The sequence below is a fragment of the Babylonia areolata genome, chromosome 5, assembly GCF_041734735.1.
Source record: "Babylonia areolata isolate BAREFJ2019XMU chromosome 5, ASM4173473v1, whole genome shotgun sequence".
Classification (NCBI taxonomy): Eukaryota; Metazoa; Mollusca; class Gastropoda; order Neogastropoda; family Buccinidae; genus Babylonia; species Babylonia areolata.
Window position 1 is genome coordinate 17,085,975 of NC_134880.1, and position 14,125 is coordinate 17,100,099.

The following is a 14,125-nucleotide window of genomic DNA, read 5'->3' on the forward strand; positions in this document are numbered from 1 at the left end:
AAAAGAAAAAAAAAGAAAAGAAAAAAAGCCATGCACCCACCTTGAAACTCGCCCCCCCCCCCCCCCCCCAACACCCCCTCCACACCCCCCCCTCCCACACACAAACAGCAACACTATCTGTACTCATACATAAAAAAAACATAACCATGCTTTCCCCCCCCCCCCTCCCCAAACCAGAACTCCCTCCGAACACCCCCTCACTCTCTCCACAACACACCACACACTACTCACACACACCCACACACTCACACCCGCATGGCAGCAACTATCTGTCCCCTGGGGCAAAGTTGGTCTGGAGGGGCATGATGGTGTGCACAATGTCCAGCGCGGCAGGGGAGCGAAGGCCGTTGGCGGCGTGCGTCAGCTGCAGGGAGGCACTGGGGTGGGCGGTGCCGGGCAGCTGGGTGCACTCCCTTTCCAGCAGCGAGGCCATGGCCTCCAGCAGCTCGTGGAAGCCGAAGGAGAGGGCCGCCCGCCGGATCCGGTTCATCTCCTGCCCAGTGCACGACAGCCCAGTGCTTATTAAGATAAGATAAGATAAGATAAGAATAACTTTATTATCTCCAACTGGAGAAATTTGGTCAGGTGCATTATCACAACACAGACAAGTCAACAACATGGGGACCATAACTGTAAAAGTCAACAGCAGTTTTTACGAATATTATGAAGATACAAATGTAAAAAATATCACATACACCGTTTCATACATACTTCCACACACTGCAGGTAATAACTAGTATTCTTAAGGTAAAAACAGAAAGAATTAAGAAACATTATTTGAATATAATTATAAACATAGCCTACTATACTGAACATTGATTATAATAGACAGATAAGAATAAAGATAAATTGCGGAAAACCGCAACCAGATCATCAGCACACACCCGCACCCACCCACCCCCCACCCACACCTCACACGCGGATTACTTCATTAAACAAGAGTAATAAACATATGTTCTCAAATAAAAGCATTTCACATATTCGCTTTTAAAAACATTGCAATTAATTATTACATCGTAATTATTAACAGAAATATATTTAGAAAATGGACGTTAGCATTAGACATATTCCATTGTACATTCATCCTGCATGAATCTCCAACTGGAGAAATTTGTATTGTGTTGCTGTAGCGTTGTATCGTTGTATTGTTGTATTGTCTTATTGTGGAGTGATGGGCTAGAGGTAACGTGTCCGCCTAGGAAGTGAGAGAATCTGAGCATGCTGGTTCGAATCACGGCTCAGCCGCCGATATTTTCTCCCCTTCCACTAGACCTTGAGTGGTGGTCTGGACGCTAGTCATTTGGATGAGACGATATACTGAGGTCCCGTGTGCAGCACGCACTTACTGCATGTAAAAGAACTCACGGCAACAAAAGCGTTGTTCCTGGCAAAATTCTGGAGAAAAATCCACTTCGATTGGAAAAACAAATAAAACTGCACGTAGGAAAAAGTACAAAAAAATGGGTGGCACTGTAGTGTAGCGATGCGCTCTCCCTGGGGAGAGCAGCCCTACTTTCACACAGAGAAATCTGTTGTGATAAAAAGAAATACGAATACAAATACAAAATCCACAACAGACGGTGACACGGATCATAGTGTGGGATCTTTAACGTGCGTTATACAAATACAAATTACTCTTTTTTGTCACAGCAGATTTCTCTGTGTAAAATTCAGGCTGCTTTCCCTAGGGAGAGCATGTCGCTACACTGAGAGCTCCACCCAAGTTATTTTTGTATTTTTTCCTGCCTGCAATTTTTTTTTTTCCCTATCGAAGTGGATTTTTCTATATAATTTTGCCAGGGACAACCCTTTTGTTGCCGTGGGTTCTTTTACGTGCTCTAAGTGCATGCTTTCACACGGGACCTCAGTTTATCATCTCATCCGAATGACTAGCATCCAGACCATCACTCAAGGTCTAGTGGAGGGGGAGAAAATACTGGTGACTAGTGTCGGGATTTGAACCAGTGCGCTCAGATTCACTCACTTCCTATGTGGATGCATTACCTCCAGGGCATCACTCCTCTGTGACCAGTTTCTAAACCATCAGACTTTCATTCTGAGGGTCCCAGGCTCGAATCAAGGTCACAGGACCTGGTGGGTAAAGGGTGGAGAGTTTTCCGGTCTCCCAAGTCAACATTTGTGCAGACCTGCTTGTGACTGAATCCTCTTCATGTGTGTATACACATGCAGAATATCTACTGTGCACGTTAAAGATCCTGTAATCCATGTCACTGTTCAGTGGGTTATGGAAACAAGAACATACCCAGCATGCACCCCCCCCCCCCCCCCCCGTAAACGGAGTATGGCTGCCTACATGGCAGGGTAAAAGTAATCATACGCATAAAAGCCCACTCATGTACATACGAGTGAACGTGGGAGTTGCAGCCCACAAACAAAGAAGAAGAATCTTCTGCCCAGTGAGTGACCGCGCAGCTATGATCGAACCAACCAACCAACCAACCCGATTTGTTGCATTGGGGAGTGTAAAAAAATGTCCATGCTTATAAAAGGTTGTGTGCTCATAGCGCCAGCCACATCCCCTCCCACCCACCCCTCCCTCCCTCCACACACCCCCTCCCTCCCACACACACCCTCCCTCCAACACACACACACCTCCTCCCACACACACACACACATCCCCTCCCACACTCCCCGAACCCCCTTCCACACCCTCTCCTCCCACACACCCCCTCCCACACACACATCCCCCCTCCCCCACCCCCTCCCACACTCACACCTATACACCCTCCCCTCCCACACACACACACCCTACCACACCCTCCACCTCCCCCATACACACATCAACACTCCCTCCCACACCGACACCCCACACACACCCATACCCCCTCCAATACACACACCCACCCCCCTCCACACACGCACCCCCTCCCACACAATCCCCCCCTCTCACACCCCTCCCATACACACACACCCACACCCCCTCCTACACACACACCCCTCCCACGCACACACACCCCAAGCACACACACAACAACCTCCCCCCCCCCCCCCCCACACACACCAACACCCCCTCCAATACACACACCCACACACCCTCCCCTCCCCCACCCCCACCCTCCCACACACACCCATCCATACACACACACAGAGACAAAAAAGAACAAGGGACAATCAAATGCCCGCACAGGAGACAACACAAACACACAGAGACAAAAAGAACAATCTGAGCACACTGGTTCGAGTCCCCCAGTCACCAGTATTTTAAACCCCTCCACTAGACCTTGAGTGGTAGTCTGGACGCTAGTCATTCAGATGAGACGAAAAACTGAGGTCCCGTTTGCAGCATGCATTTAGCGCACACAAAAAAAGAACCCATGGCAACAAAAGGGTTGCGATGACGAGTTATCTCGTCATTTAGGCAGCCTAGGGGTTAAGGAAACTTTCTCAATCTCTCTTTACACACACACACACACACATATATATATATGTATATATGTATATGCGTGTGTGTTCAGAATCAAACACCCTTTGCCAATAAACTCAATGCCGCACACTCAAGGCTTTCCATTTACACCATCAAAAAGTGGACACACATGAACATACGGAGCCAATTTGGGTCAGCTGCAATTAACACAGGCTTGTTTTTTTTGTGTGTTTTTTTCTTTCTTTTTTTAAACATTAAAAAAAAAAAAAAAAAACCTTCTGATTTTGTTTTCTTTGTATGCACTGTTGTGCTGTCTTTGCTACACTGTATACACTGACACACCACCACCACCACCACCACCACCAAAACAACAACAACAACAACAAAAAAACAACAAAAAACAAAAAAGAAGCAGGGAAAATCTGAGTACAAATGAAACCACAAGACTGACCTTGTAAAACTGTTGCTGCTTATCGGGCAGCTTGCGAGCATGTCGAATCACCTTCTGCATGTCAGTCTGCAACACAACCAACCTCCATGCCCACAATGTTCTCTCACCACAGTGATGTTCTTAGCCTTTTTGACTCACTTGTGTAAACAAAGTGAGTCTATGTTTTAACCCGGTGTTCAGTTGTCTGTGTGTGTGTGTGTGTGTGTGTGTGTGTGTGTGTGTCCGTGGTAAACTTTAACATTGACATTTTCTCTGCACATACTTTGTCAGTTGACACCAAATTTGGCATAAAAATAGGAAAAATTCAGTTTTTTCCAGTCATCTTGTTTAAAATAATATTGCACCTCTGGGATGGGCACACACACACACACACACACAAAATGAAGCCTAATTATATGCAAACTGCATTTACTGTTATATTTATATTTTTTGTATTCTCTAAACTTGGCACTTTGATCTGATATTCTGACCCAACAACAAGAGCAGTCATTATTATCATTTTTTGTTCAAGCAGGAACTTCTTTTGCTAAGCATGGAAGTTTTATTTATTTTGCAAACGTTTTGGTGCAGATAGTAAAAAAGAGAAATTACCTTGTAATTAATGCTAGGGGACTTAATTCGCTTTAAACTGATCTTTCTCATCTTAAACATTACATTTTGAAAATATACACAATACATAAAAAGCTTGGATTTTTTTTTCAGTGTATCACAAGTGAGTCTTGAAGGCCTTGCCTCTCTTGTTTCTTTTGCCAGGACAACAGTACTAAACACTACAAGTAATATATTCCCATGTTTTTTGTGTGTTTGTTTTGCTGTTGTTGTTCTCTGTACTTTTTCCATATACTGAATTGATGATTGTTTATTTGCGTGTGTGCATGTGTGTCCTGCAGGTTTTCCTATCTTAGGGTTCCACGGTGTTTGTTTATATGGTGGTATTCTTGGTGTTGTCATGATCGCGCAGTTGTGTGCTCTCGATTGTGCACCTCGTGTGACATTTATACCTTCTCGTTTTTCGCTGGTTTTTGTGTTTTTTCCCCCCTTCTTTTTTCTCTTCTTCATCGTGCGATTGCACATCTCGAGCATGTGAGCCTGTTCTTTCCTTGTTGTGTTTCCATGTACCTAAACTGGGTTTCTCAGATTGAAATGATTTTGAACACCTCTGAACCTTGAACAAACAGCAGGAATTCTCATGAAGCTGAGACACCTCCACTGTAAACTTCCCACAGCTGTCATGATAATAGTTTTGCTCAGACCCCAAATTATGTGACCTTTCATGCCCAGCTCTCATGGTGACATCACTTCCACTTCCACGCTTGGAGTGAGTCTCATCAAGATCTTCAGTGTCGGCGCATTCATGGGGGACTACCTTTGGAGGGACATGGTGGCGGTCTCCACTCTGGGAGAGACGCTCACTCAGTCTGGCTCCGTGACTATGCCATTATTGTCATCAGTAGGGGTCTTAGTAGTATGTGGTGTCTTAGGTACATTAAATCACAACCAGCACTATGGAACACCACCTAAGTGACTCAGCAGCAGTGCAGGGTCTCCTCTGGTGTGTGGTCTCCCAGGTGACCTAACATTGACGGTTCCCTTTGGACTGCCAGCACTGGGACTGTGGTAGATGAACCCGGGTGAAGCTGTGTTTGGGGGTCTCTGAACGAGCGGTGTGGGAGTAATGCCACTGAAACGGTGCAGATGATAGGGCAGCAGAAAAATAAAAAGAAAAGAAAAGAAAAGAAATTTTTCTCAGTGTTCAAGGAAAACTGGAGGTGTTTCATCCACAGAGACCTGCCTTATGCAGAACAGTTTTTTTTTACCAAGGGATCAATGAAAGCAAGAAATCTGATCCATAGACGTCTGTGATTTGTAATAGTTTCTCTTAGAATTAAAAAGAAAAAGAAGAAAAGTAATTTATCATATAGAGATATGCCATCTGCATACCAAAGTAAATCCCAAAACCCAACACATCTACCCAGTTAAACAAAAATACATGACGGGTGCGGTGGTCAAATGGTTAGAACGTTGGATTCACACCCAAGTTTCCTGAGTTTGATCCCCGTTGCACCCTGAGTGGAGATTTTTCCCATCTTCCAGGTGAACATATGTGAAGACCTGTTAGTGCCATTCATGCGTATACACATGCAGAATATCAAATACACATGTCACAGATCCTGTGTGCATGTCAGGGTTCGGTGGGTTTTGGAAACAAGAACATGCTTGCCCCCCAAACGGAGCTTGCCTACCAACATGGCGAGGTAAATGACCAAAACAGTCATAAACGTAAAATGTTACAAACCTGTGTTAATGTGTGCATGGTGCGTGACTGAAACCTGACTGAATGATACAGCTAAACGAATGATGAAGCACCAAATGTCAGCTGTCAGTCAGCTCTGCCCAGGTAGGCAGCCTGTGGTTTGCAAATGACTCCTGCGTTTGTACAGCGCTTAGAGCTTGGTCTCTTGACCAACGATGGGTGCCATCTAAGTAGCCACTGTTCAGTTTTGCACATGTATTATATGACGGTGAAAATAAAAAGAAATGTATAATAAAAGCAGTAAAAAAAAAAAAAAAAAAAAAAAAAAGGTGCCATCCAAGTATCCATATCACCATAATCGTCCCCCCCCACCCCCCCACCGTGCCACCCCTCCTCTTACTCACACACCTGCAAGCCAGAGTCCTTGATCCAGACGACACAGCTCTGGGCATAGCTGCGTTTCTCGACAGGGCGCACGGGGAACTGGAATGGGGGGCCGGTGGGGGTCTGCTGGGGGGTCTGGCCAGGAAAGGTGGGGGGGGCAGCCAGGTGGGACAGCAGGGATGGAGGGCACAGGTTCTCCAGGTTCCCCAGCCACGGGATGTTGTCCAGGCCTGCACACCGAAAGAAGAGAGAGAGAGAGAACACTGAACACTGAAATGTTTAATGTCATTAGCTGAAAAGCTCTGGTGAGATAGTAGGTACAAATCAGAACAAAATGGTGCAAATGGATGAAATGGAACAGGAAAAAACAAACAAACAAACAAAAAAAAAAACAACAACAAAAAACAAAATCATAATTGAAACAACATAAACTAATAAGAGATTTGCAACACTTTGGCACATTGTCATTAGCTTAAAAGTACATGTGACAGGGGGTAATTTGCCTTTTTTTTGTTGTTGTTCATCTCCAAGGTTTGGACAGTACACAAAAAACAAAGTACAGATAAATCATATAAAAAAAATATTTATGCATGTAACATCAATACACATCCTATCAATACGAACACATCAAATAATTACAATGTTGAGATTGACCATCCAAATGTAGCCCTTCCGTTTTTTATCTATGCTTTTTCTCACAGAACCCATACTAATTTTTCTTTTCACTGATTAATGAGTATTTGGACCGATGATGGACGTTTCCCGTATATTTATTGCCTCAGATACATATTTGGTAAGTGAAAGTATCATATCTTCATTTTCTGTCATTAATATGCCGAACAAATCTTTTCTCTGCGCTGGAGCTGTAATGAAAAAGGTGCAGTTTTTTTTTCGTAATTCATCGTATCTTTTGCCGTTAAATATGAAATGATTTTCATCTTCTGGGCCTTCGCCACACATTGGGCAAAAGAGATGTTGCTATGTCTGAATCAAACTATCTTCTGTTGGCATTCAGTCCAAGTGCTCTCAATCTGAGCTTCGCAAAGCAGATTTTATGCCATTTATTTGTTATAATCTTAATATACTTCTCTGTTTGAAATACTGATTTAAATGAATAAAGAGAGACAGACAGACAGACGGACAGACAGAGAATAAGAGCTGATGTCTGACCTTTGGGGAAAAAAAAAATCCCCAAAACTCAACTAACCCTGATCAGGCCTGGAGAGCCTACTAAGCTGTGTAAAACATTGACCTATAATTCTGAATTGAATTAGTGGCCCTGTTCCGGAAAGACACCTACAGTGTCTAACAGAAATTCATCCACTATAGAGGTGGTTTATTCCACATAAATGGAGGAAGTGTGTGTGTATGTGTGTGTGTGTGTGTGTGTGTGCATGTGCCTGTGTATGTGTGTCGGGGCTCGTGTACGTTTATGTGTATTTGTTTGTGCTTTCATATCTGTGAAACTGCATGCTTGTTGCGTATCTGTTATGCATGTGTGTGTGTGTGTGTGTGTGCATGTGCCTGTGTATGTGAGTGTATGTGTATGAGAGAGAGAGAGAGAGATAGAGAGAGAGAGAGAGAGGAAACAGTCTTGAGAAAACACCAGTGACTTAAAGTAGTGACAAAATAGACGTGTACACCTGACAACATCTACATGAAAGTATCATTTGTTAACATACATACGCACACTCGTGAAAGCAACCGCACATGCATGCACATACACTTGCTCCCACACATACTGACACATGCACACACACGTGCGCATCCACAATGTTCCCTCAGAAGTACACACTGACAGAGAGAGGAGTAAAAGAGACATTGTGATTGAGCAAGATGTAACACACACCAGAGCAAGATAAAAACAACAAGACATGTGAAAGCGCTCGCTAAACTTTAAAGAATATAAAATGTGTCCATCCTTATAAAATCACACAGACAAAAACTTGTGCATAAATGTTTGTGTGTATTGGGGGAGGGAGGGGGGGAGGTGCATGTATTTGCTTTTTTTGTTCGCTTTATCTGGGTTTTGGGGGAGTCAAAATGAAGAAAATCATGCACAGAGAAAAAAAAAAAAAGAAGAAGAAAAAAGAAAAACCCAGGGGAGAAAAAAAAAGTGTGTAAAAACTATGTACTCTGTGATCTTGCGTGCAACTGTGGCAGGGTGTGGAGTGGTGGGGTGGGGGAACGAAAAAGAAAAAAAGAAAAAAAGAAAAAAAAAAGGAATTACCAGGCTCAAAAACTGACAGCATCAGGTTGGATTTCTTCTTGCTGTCTGCCCAGGAGTACAGCATCCCGTACCAATCCTCTCTGCAAACAGATCAAACACACAACATTTTTGGAGCCTTGTTGACACAAAGCCTGGAATCTGGTCATTTCTCTACCCTCGTTGCTCACACTGCCAGCCCATGGACCACCCCTCAGGACCAAAATTGGACTGAAAAACATTCATAATATTGATTGTGTAGAACTTGGGGGGCGGGGAGGGGGGGGGGGAGGAGAGGGGCGGAAACGACACACAACGAAACATGCACTTGGAAAAGAAAACTGGTTTTCAGTTTCAGTTTCTCAAGGAAGTGTCACTGCATTTGTTCAGACAAGTCCATATACACTTCACCCCATCTGCTTGACAGATGCCTGACTGAGCAGCAGCATAAGCCAATACGCTTAGTAAGGCCTTGAGTGCATGCATACACATCTTTGTACCTTCCTCCACAGAATTCTGCCAGAGGAGACAATACTCTTGTTGCCATGGGTTCTTTTTCAGTACGCCAAGTGCGTGCTGTGCGAGGGGCCTCGGTGTATCGTCTCATCCGAACGACCTGACGCCCAGCATGATTCTTCCAGTCAAACTTAGCAGAAAGGGTGAGAGCAGGAAAAGAATCCAGACCCACAGAGACACCGCATAGGAAGACGAGCGCCTTAACCATTCTGCCACCTTCCTCCTGAAAACTAGTCATATTCAAGCACATAAACCCTTGACAAGTCTTTGAAACTGACCATTCCTTAAAAGTTTCTGGCAGAGGATTAAAAACAAGAAACCTGTTATGATATACAAATATATACACAAAATCACACACACACACATATATATAATTAAAAAGGCTCACTTATCAAGTCCAAGAAAAAAAAGACAAAAATATGTTGAAGGTTTGTTAGAAAATATATACATGAATGGACCAGCAAGGCAGAAAAACAAAACAAAACACACACACACACACACACAAATCGAGAGGAAGAGATGACATAAAGAAAAGGAAAATGCCAGAAATGAAGAGAGCGACAGAAAAGAGGAATCTTCCTAAACAGGGTGGGGGTGCTGTCAACACCAGAAACAGACCCCGGCTTCCCCACAGGAGGACAAAGCCAGGACACAGCAAGCACAACAACAGAGTAAATAAGGAAATTAACAAAGAGAAATTAAGGAAATTAAACCACTGAGGCAACCGTGTTTGTTCTGTATTGTCCATGTGTTCTGTGTGGCTTGTTCAGGATTAAAGAGGCTATGCCAGTCTTGAATAAAAAGCTAATTTGTGTTTGCACATTTCTTCTGTCTTTGCTGCTGTGTGCACATGTCAAATGATCGGTATAAGGACAGGCCCGGCGCTTCCTTTTTTGAGGAAGTGTCTGGGTTTGTTCCAATGTACCTTTTATTTACCTGTGTGCTAACTGAATCAGTAGCGTAAGCAACACTGACTTGAAGTTGTGTACCTTGTGAATGAAGAGAGTTACCACTCTTTACTATTTGTTAAAAAAAGAATAAATACAATATCTGATATCAATACAGGGCTGGTGGCGGTCTCCACTCAAGGGGGAAATCACTTTCTCAGTCTGGCTTCATGATTTAACCATTACCAACGTCAGTATGTTTTAACCAGAAATCGTTCTCTAGGTACTGTAGGGTTGGGTTCTCAATTCATCATGAAAGAGATGCTCGCAAAACTTGTTTCGACCAGTTTCTTGTGATGTCAGTGTGTGCTCACGGAGACCCTGAGGTGACTTGTAACTTGAACCCTGATCACAGCTCTAACTGTCAAGGGATAGAAATCATCCAGTTTTGCCAGTGACCCTTGACACACAAGTAATGTCCCTTGACACACAAGTAATGTCCCTTGACACACAAGTGTGCACTCACACAGCCCGCAAAAGCGGGAACTTTTGTGCTGAACTCTTCTTACCATACAATACATCTTTATTAATCCGACTGGAAATTAAAACTGTCTCCGCCCCTCGCCCACCCAAATAACCCGTTTTATTCTGTTTACAAGTTATGCATAACTCAGTAACGACTTTGCAACGAGCAAACCGTATTTTACACCAATTCATTCATAAACTAATCGTGCTTATCTTATCGTTTTTCTGACTTGACCAGCTTTCACTCTTTGCTGGTTGAAATTCATTTGGTCTGGAGAAAGTGATTACATAATTTTGCTTGGAATGCAATGGGTGAAACAAGTGAATAGCGACACGGTTAAACTGCAAAAACATGATCATCAAAGCAGTTACACACACACACATACACACACACAGATACATAAGCATGCACACATATACACACACCTGCATTAACACACACACACAGACACATACATAGACACAGACAGAGACACACCACACACACACACACACATAGACTGACAGAGTTAATCCTTTCACTGCTGACAATTTTTGCTAAGCTGTAAGCCAAGAATTTTCCCCTGAAATATGGGGGCGAAAAATCATGCTTGTAATCTTAGTTCAGTCATACTTCCCAAACTAATGTAGATAATGGGATCAAAGTATTATCTTCTGCTTTATTCCTAGCAGCAACACTCTCAAAAACAATCATCTTTATATAATGCAGCTTGAACACACACACACGCACACGCACACTTGGTCATAACACACGAGTATCTATTTGTTCACAACACACACATTCAGAGAGACAGACACAACATGGAGACACAGAGAGAGAGAGAGACAGAGACAGAGAGACAGAGAGAGAGAGAACAGTGCACCTCCCCCTTTCATCCACTCTCGCATATCCACAAACACTGCGCCACCATCCCATAACCAGCAAGATCAAGGCAGTGAACTCTTCTTGCCCACAACCAAACAACTTTTCTTCAATGCTGAGCAACACAGACAGAGTGTGGTGTTAGGACACACAGCGTTTGTCAGCACAGCCTAGGACCCGTGTTCTATGATGTAAGCGGCATGCCATTTGTATTTGTATTTCTTTTTATCACAACAGATTTCTCTGTGTGAAATTCGGGCTGCTCTCCCCAGGGAGAGCGTGTCGTTACACTACAGCTCCACCCATTTTTTTGTATTTTTTCCTGCGTGCAGTTTTATTTGTTTTTTCCTATCCAAGTGGATTTTTCTACAGAATTTTGCCAGGAACAACCCTTTTGTTGCCGTGGGTTCTTTTACGTGCGCTAAGTGTTTGCCACACACGGGACTCGCTTTATCATCTCATCCGAATGACTAGCGTCCAGACCACCACTCAAGGTCTAGTGGAGGGGGAGAAAATGTTGGCGACTGAGCCGTGATTCTCTCACTTCCTAGGCGGACACGTTACCTCTAGGCCATCACTCCATTTAGCACAGTCTTTAGGTCACAACAGGTTCTGAGAGATCCACAATCATTTCCCTTTGGAAATGGAAGCGCAAGCTAATCTAAAACCAGAAAACCAAAGAAAGAAGTGTGCTTGGTAAGGCACTGACCCGATCCTGGTGATGGCGACCATGCTCTCCACTTTCAAGCTGCCGTGAAGGAGAACAGCGAAAGATGGAGTTTTTCCATCCTCAGTCCCGTCATCATCGTCCTCCGTTTTCGCCCCGCCGTGTTTACCATTCTCCTTGTTGCTGTCTGGGATGAAGAAAAAAACACCCCAAAAACAGTGTTAAAATGATATTCATGATAAAATTTTTTAAAATGCAAAGCAAAAAAGACACACAACCTATAAAAAACAAAAACAAAAAAATAGCAAAAATAAATCAACTAGAAGCAAACAAACAACCCCCCCCCCCCCCCCCCCCAAGCCCCCCTCCGCCCCACCTGAAAACAACAACAAAACAAGAACAACTTGTGAATAATGACCTGCGGAAACAAAATGATTAAAGCACTGATGAAAAGAAGTGAAAAAGTGAAAAGCGTTATAAAACATTTGGCTGATAGCATTTTGTTCTGAGCATACCTTGTTCTGACACTGTTTTCATCACAGTTTTCATGGACATCGAGGCCCCAACAACACAGTTTTCATGGACAGTGGGGCCCAGACAACACAGTTTTCATGGACATTGGGGCCCAGACAACACAGTTTTCATGGACAGTGGGGCCGAGAAAACACAGTTTTCATGGACATCAGGGCCCAGACAACACAGTTTTCATGGACAGTGGGGCCCAGACAACACAGTTTTCATGGACAGTGGGGCCCAGACAACACAGTTTTCATGGACATCGGGGCCCAGACAACACAGTTTTCATGGACAGGGGGGCCCAGACAACACAGTTTTCATGGACATCGGGGCCCAGTCAACACAGTTTTCATGGACAGTGGGGCAGAGAAAACACAGTTTTCATGGACATCAGGGCCCAGTCAACACAGTTTTCATGGACAGTGGGGCCCAGACAACACAGTTTTCATGGACATCGGGGCCCAGACAACACAGTTTTCATGGACAGTGGGGCCCAGACAACACAGTTTTCATGGACAGTGGGGCCCAGACAACACAGTTTTCATGGACAGTGGGGCCCAGACAACACAGTTTTCATGGACAGTGGGGCCCAGACAACACAGTTTTCATGGACATTGGGGCCCAGTCAACACAGTTTTCATGGACAGGGGGGCCCAGACAACACAGTGGGGCCCAGACAACACAGTTTTCATGGACATCGGGGCCCAGTCAACACAGTTTTCAAAGACAGGGGGGCCCAGACAACACAGTTTTCATGGACGGGGGGCCCAAACAACACAGTTTTCATGGACAGTGGGGCCCAGACAACACAGTTTTCATGGACATTGGGGCCCAGACAACACAGTTTTCATGGACAGTGGGGCCCAGACAACACAGTTTTCATGGACATCGGGGCCCAGACAACACAGTTTTCATGGACATTGGGGCCCAGACAACACAGTTTTCATGGACAGTGGGGCTCAGACAACACAGTTTTCATGGACATTGGGGCCCATAAAACAGTTTTCATGGACAGTGGGGCCCAGACAACACAGTTTTCATGGACAGGGGGGCCCAGACAACACAGTGGGGCCCAGACAACACAGTTTTCATGGACATCGGGGCCCAGTCAACACAGTTTTCAAAGACAGGGGGGCCCAGACAACACAGTTTTCATGGACGGGGGGCCCAAACAACACAGTTTTCATGGACATCGGGGCCCAGACAACACAGTTTTCATGGACATCGGGGCCCATAAAACACAGTTTTCATGGACAGTGGGGCGCAGACAACGCAGTTTTCATGGGCAGTGGGGCCCAGACAACACAGTTTTCATGGACAGCTCAGATAACAGTGTGTGTGTGTGTGTGTGTGTTGGGAATGTGGAATTTGATAACATGTTTTTGTCTTGACAAACAAAACCTTCACTGCAAAGGAGAAAACAACAACAACAACAAAACAAAAACAAAAAAACAAACAACCCTATTTAAAAG

General features: G+C 44.3%; 1 protein-coding gene across 4 annotated transcripts in view; it reads right to left on the reverse strand.

Moving 5' to 3' along the window:
• Positions 1-204: 204 nt before the first annotated feature.
• The window catches only part of LOC143282400 (integrator complex subunit 14-like), a 34,453-nt gene continuing 20,532 nt past the window's right edge, over positions 205-14,125 (reverse strand). For all 4 annotated transcript variants that reach the window (XM_076588028.1, XM_076588026.1, XM_076588027.1 and 1 more), the window contains 5 exons: positions 12,180-12,324; positions 8,705-8,784; positions 6,499-6,704; positions 3,837-3,902; positions 205-493 (listed from right to left, as the gene is read on the reverse strand). In XM_076588028.1, coding sequence (XP_076444143.1) covers positions 266-493; positions 3,837-3,902; positions 6,499-6,704; positions 8,705-8,784; positions 12,180-12,324 — 725 coding nt within the window. In that variant the 3' untranslated portion in view covers positions 205-265. The remainder of the gene's footprint in view (positions 494-3,836; positions 3,903-6,498; positions 6,705-8,704; positions 8,785-12,179; positions 12,325-14,125) is intronic.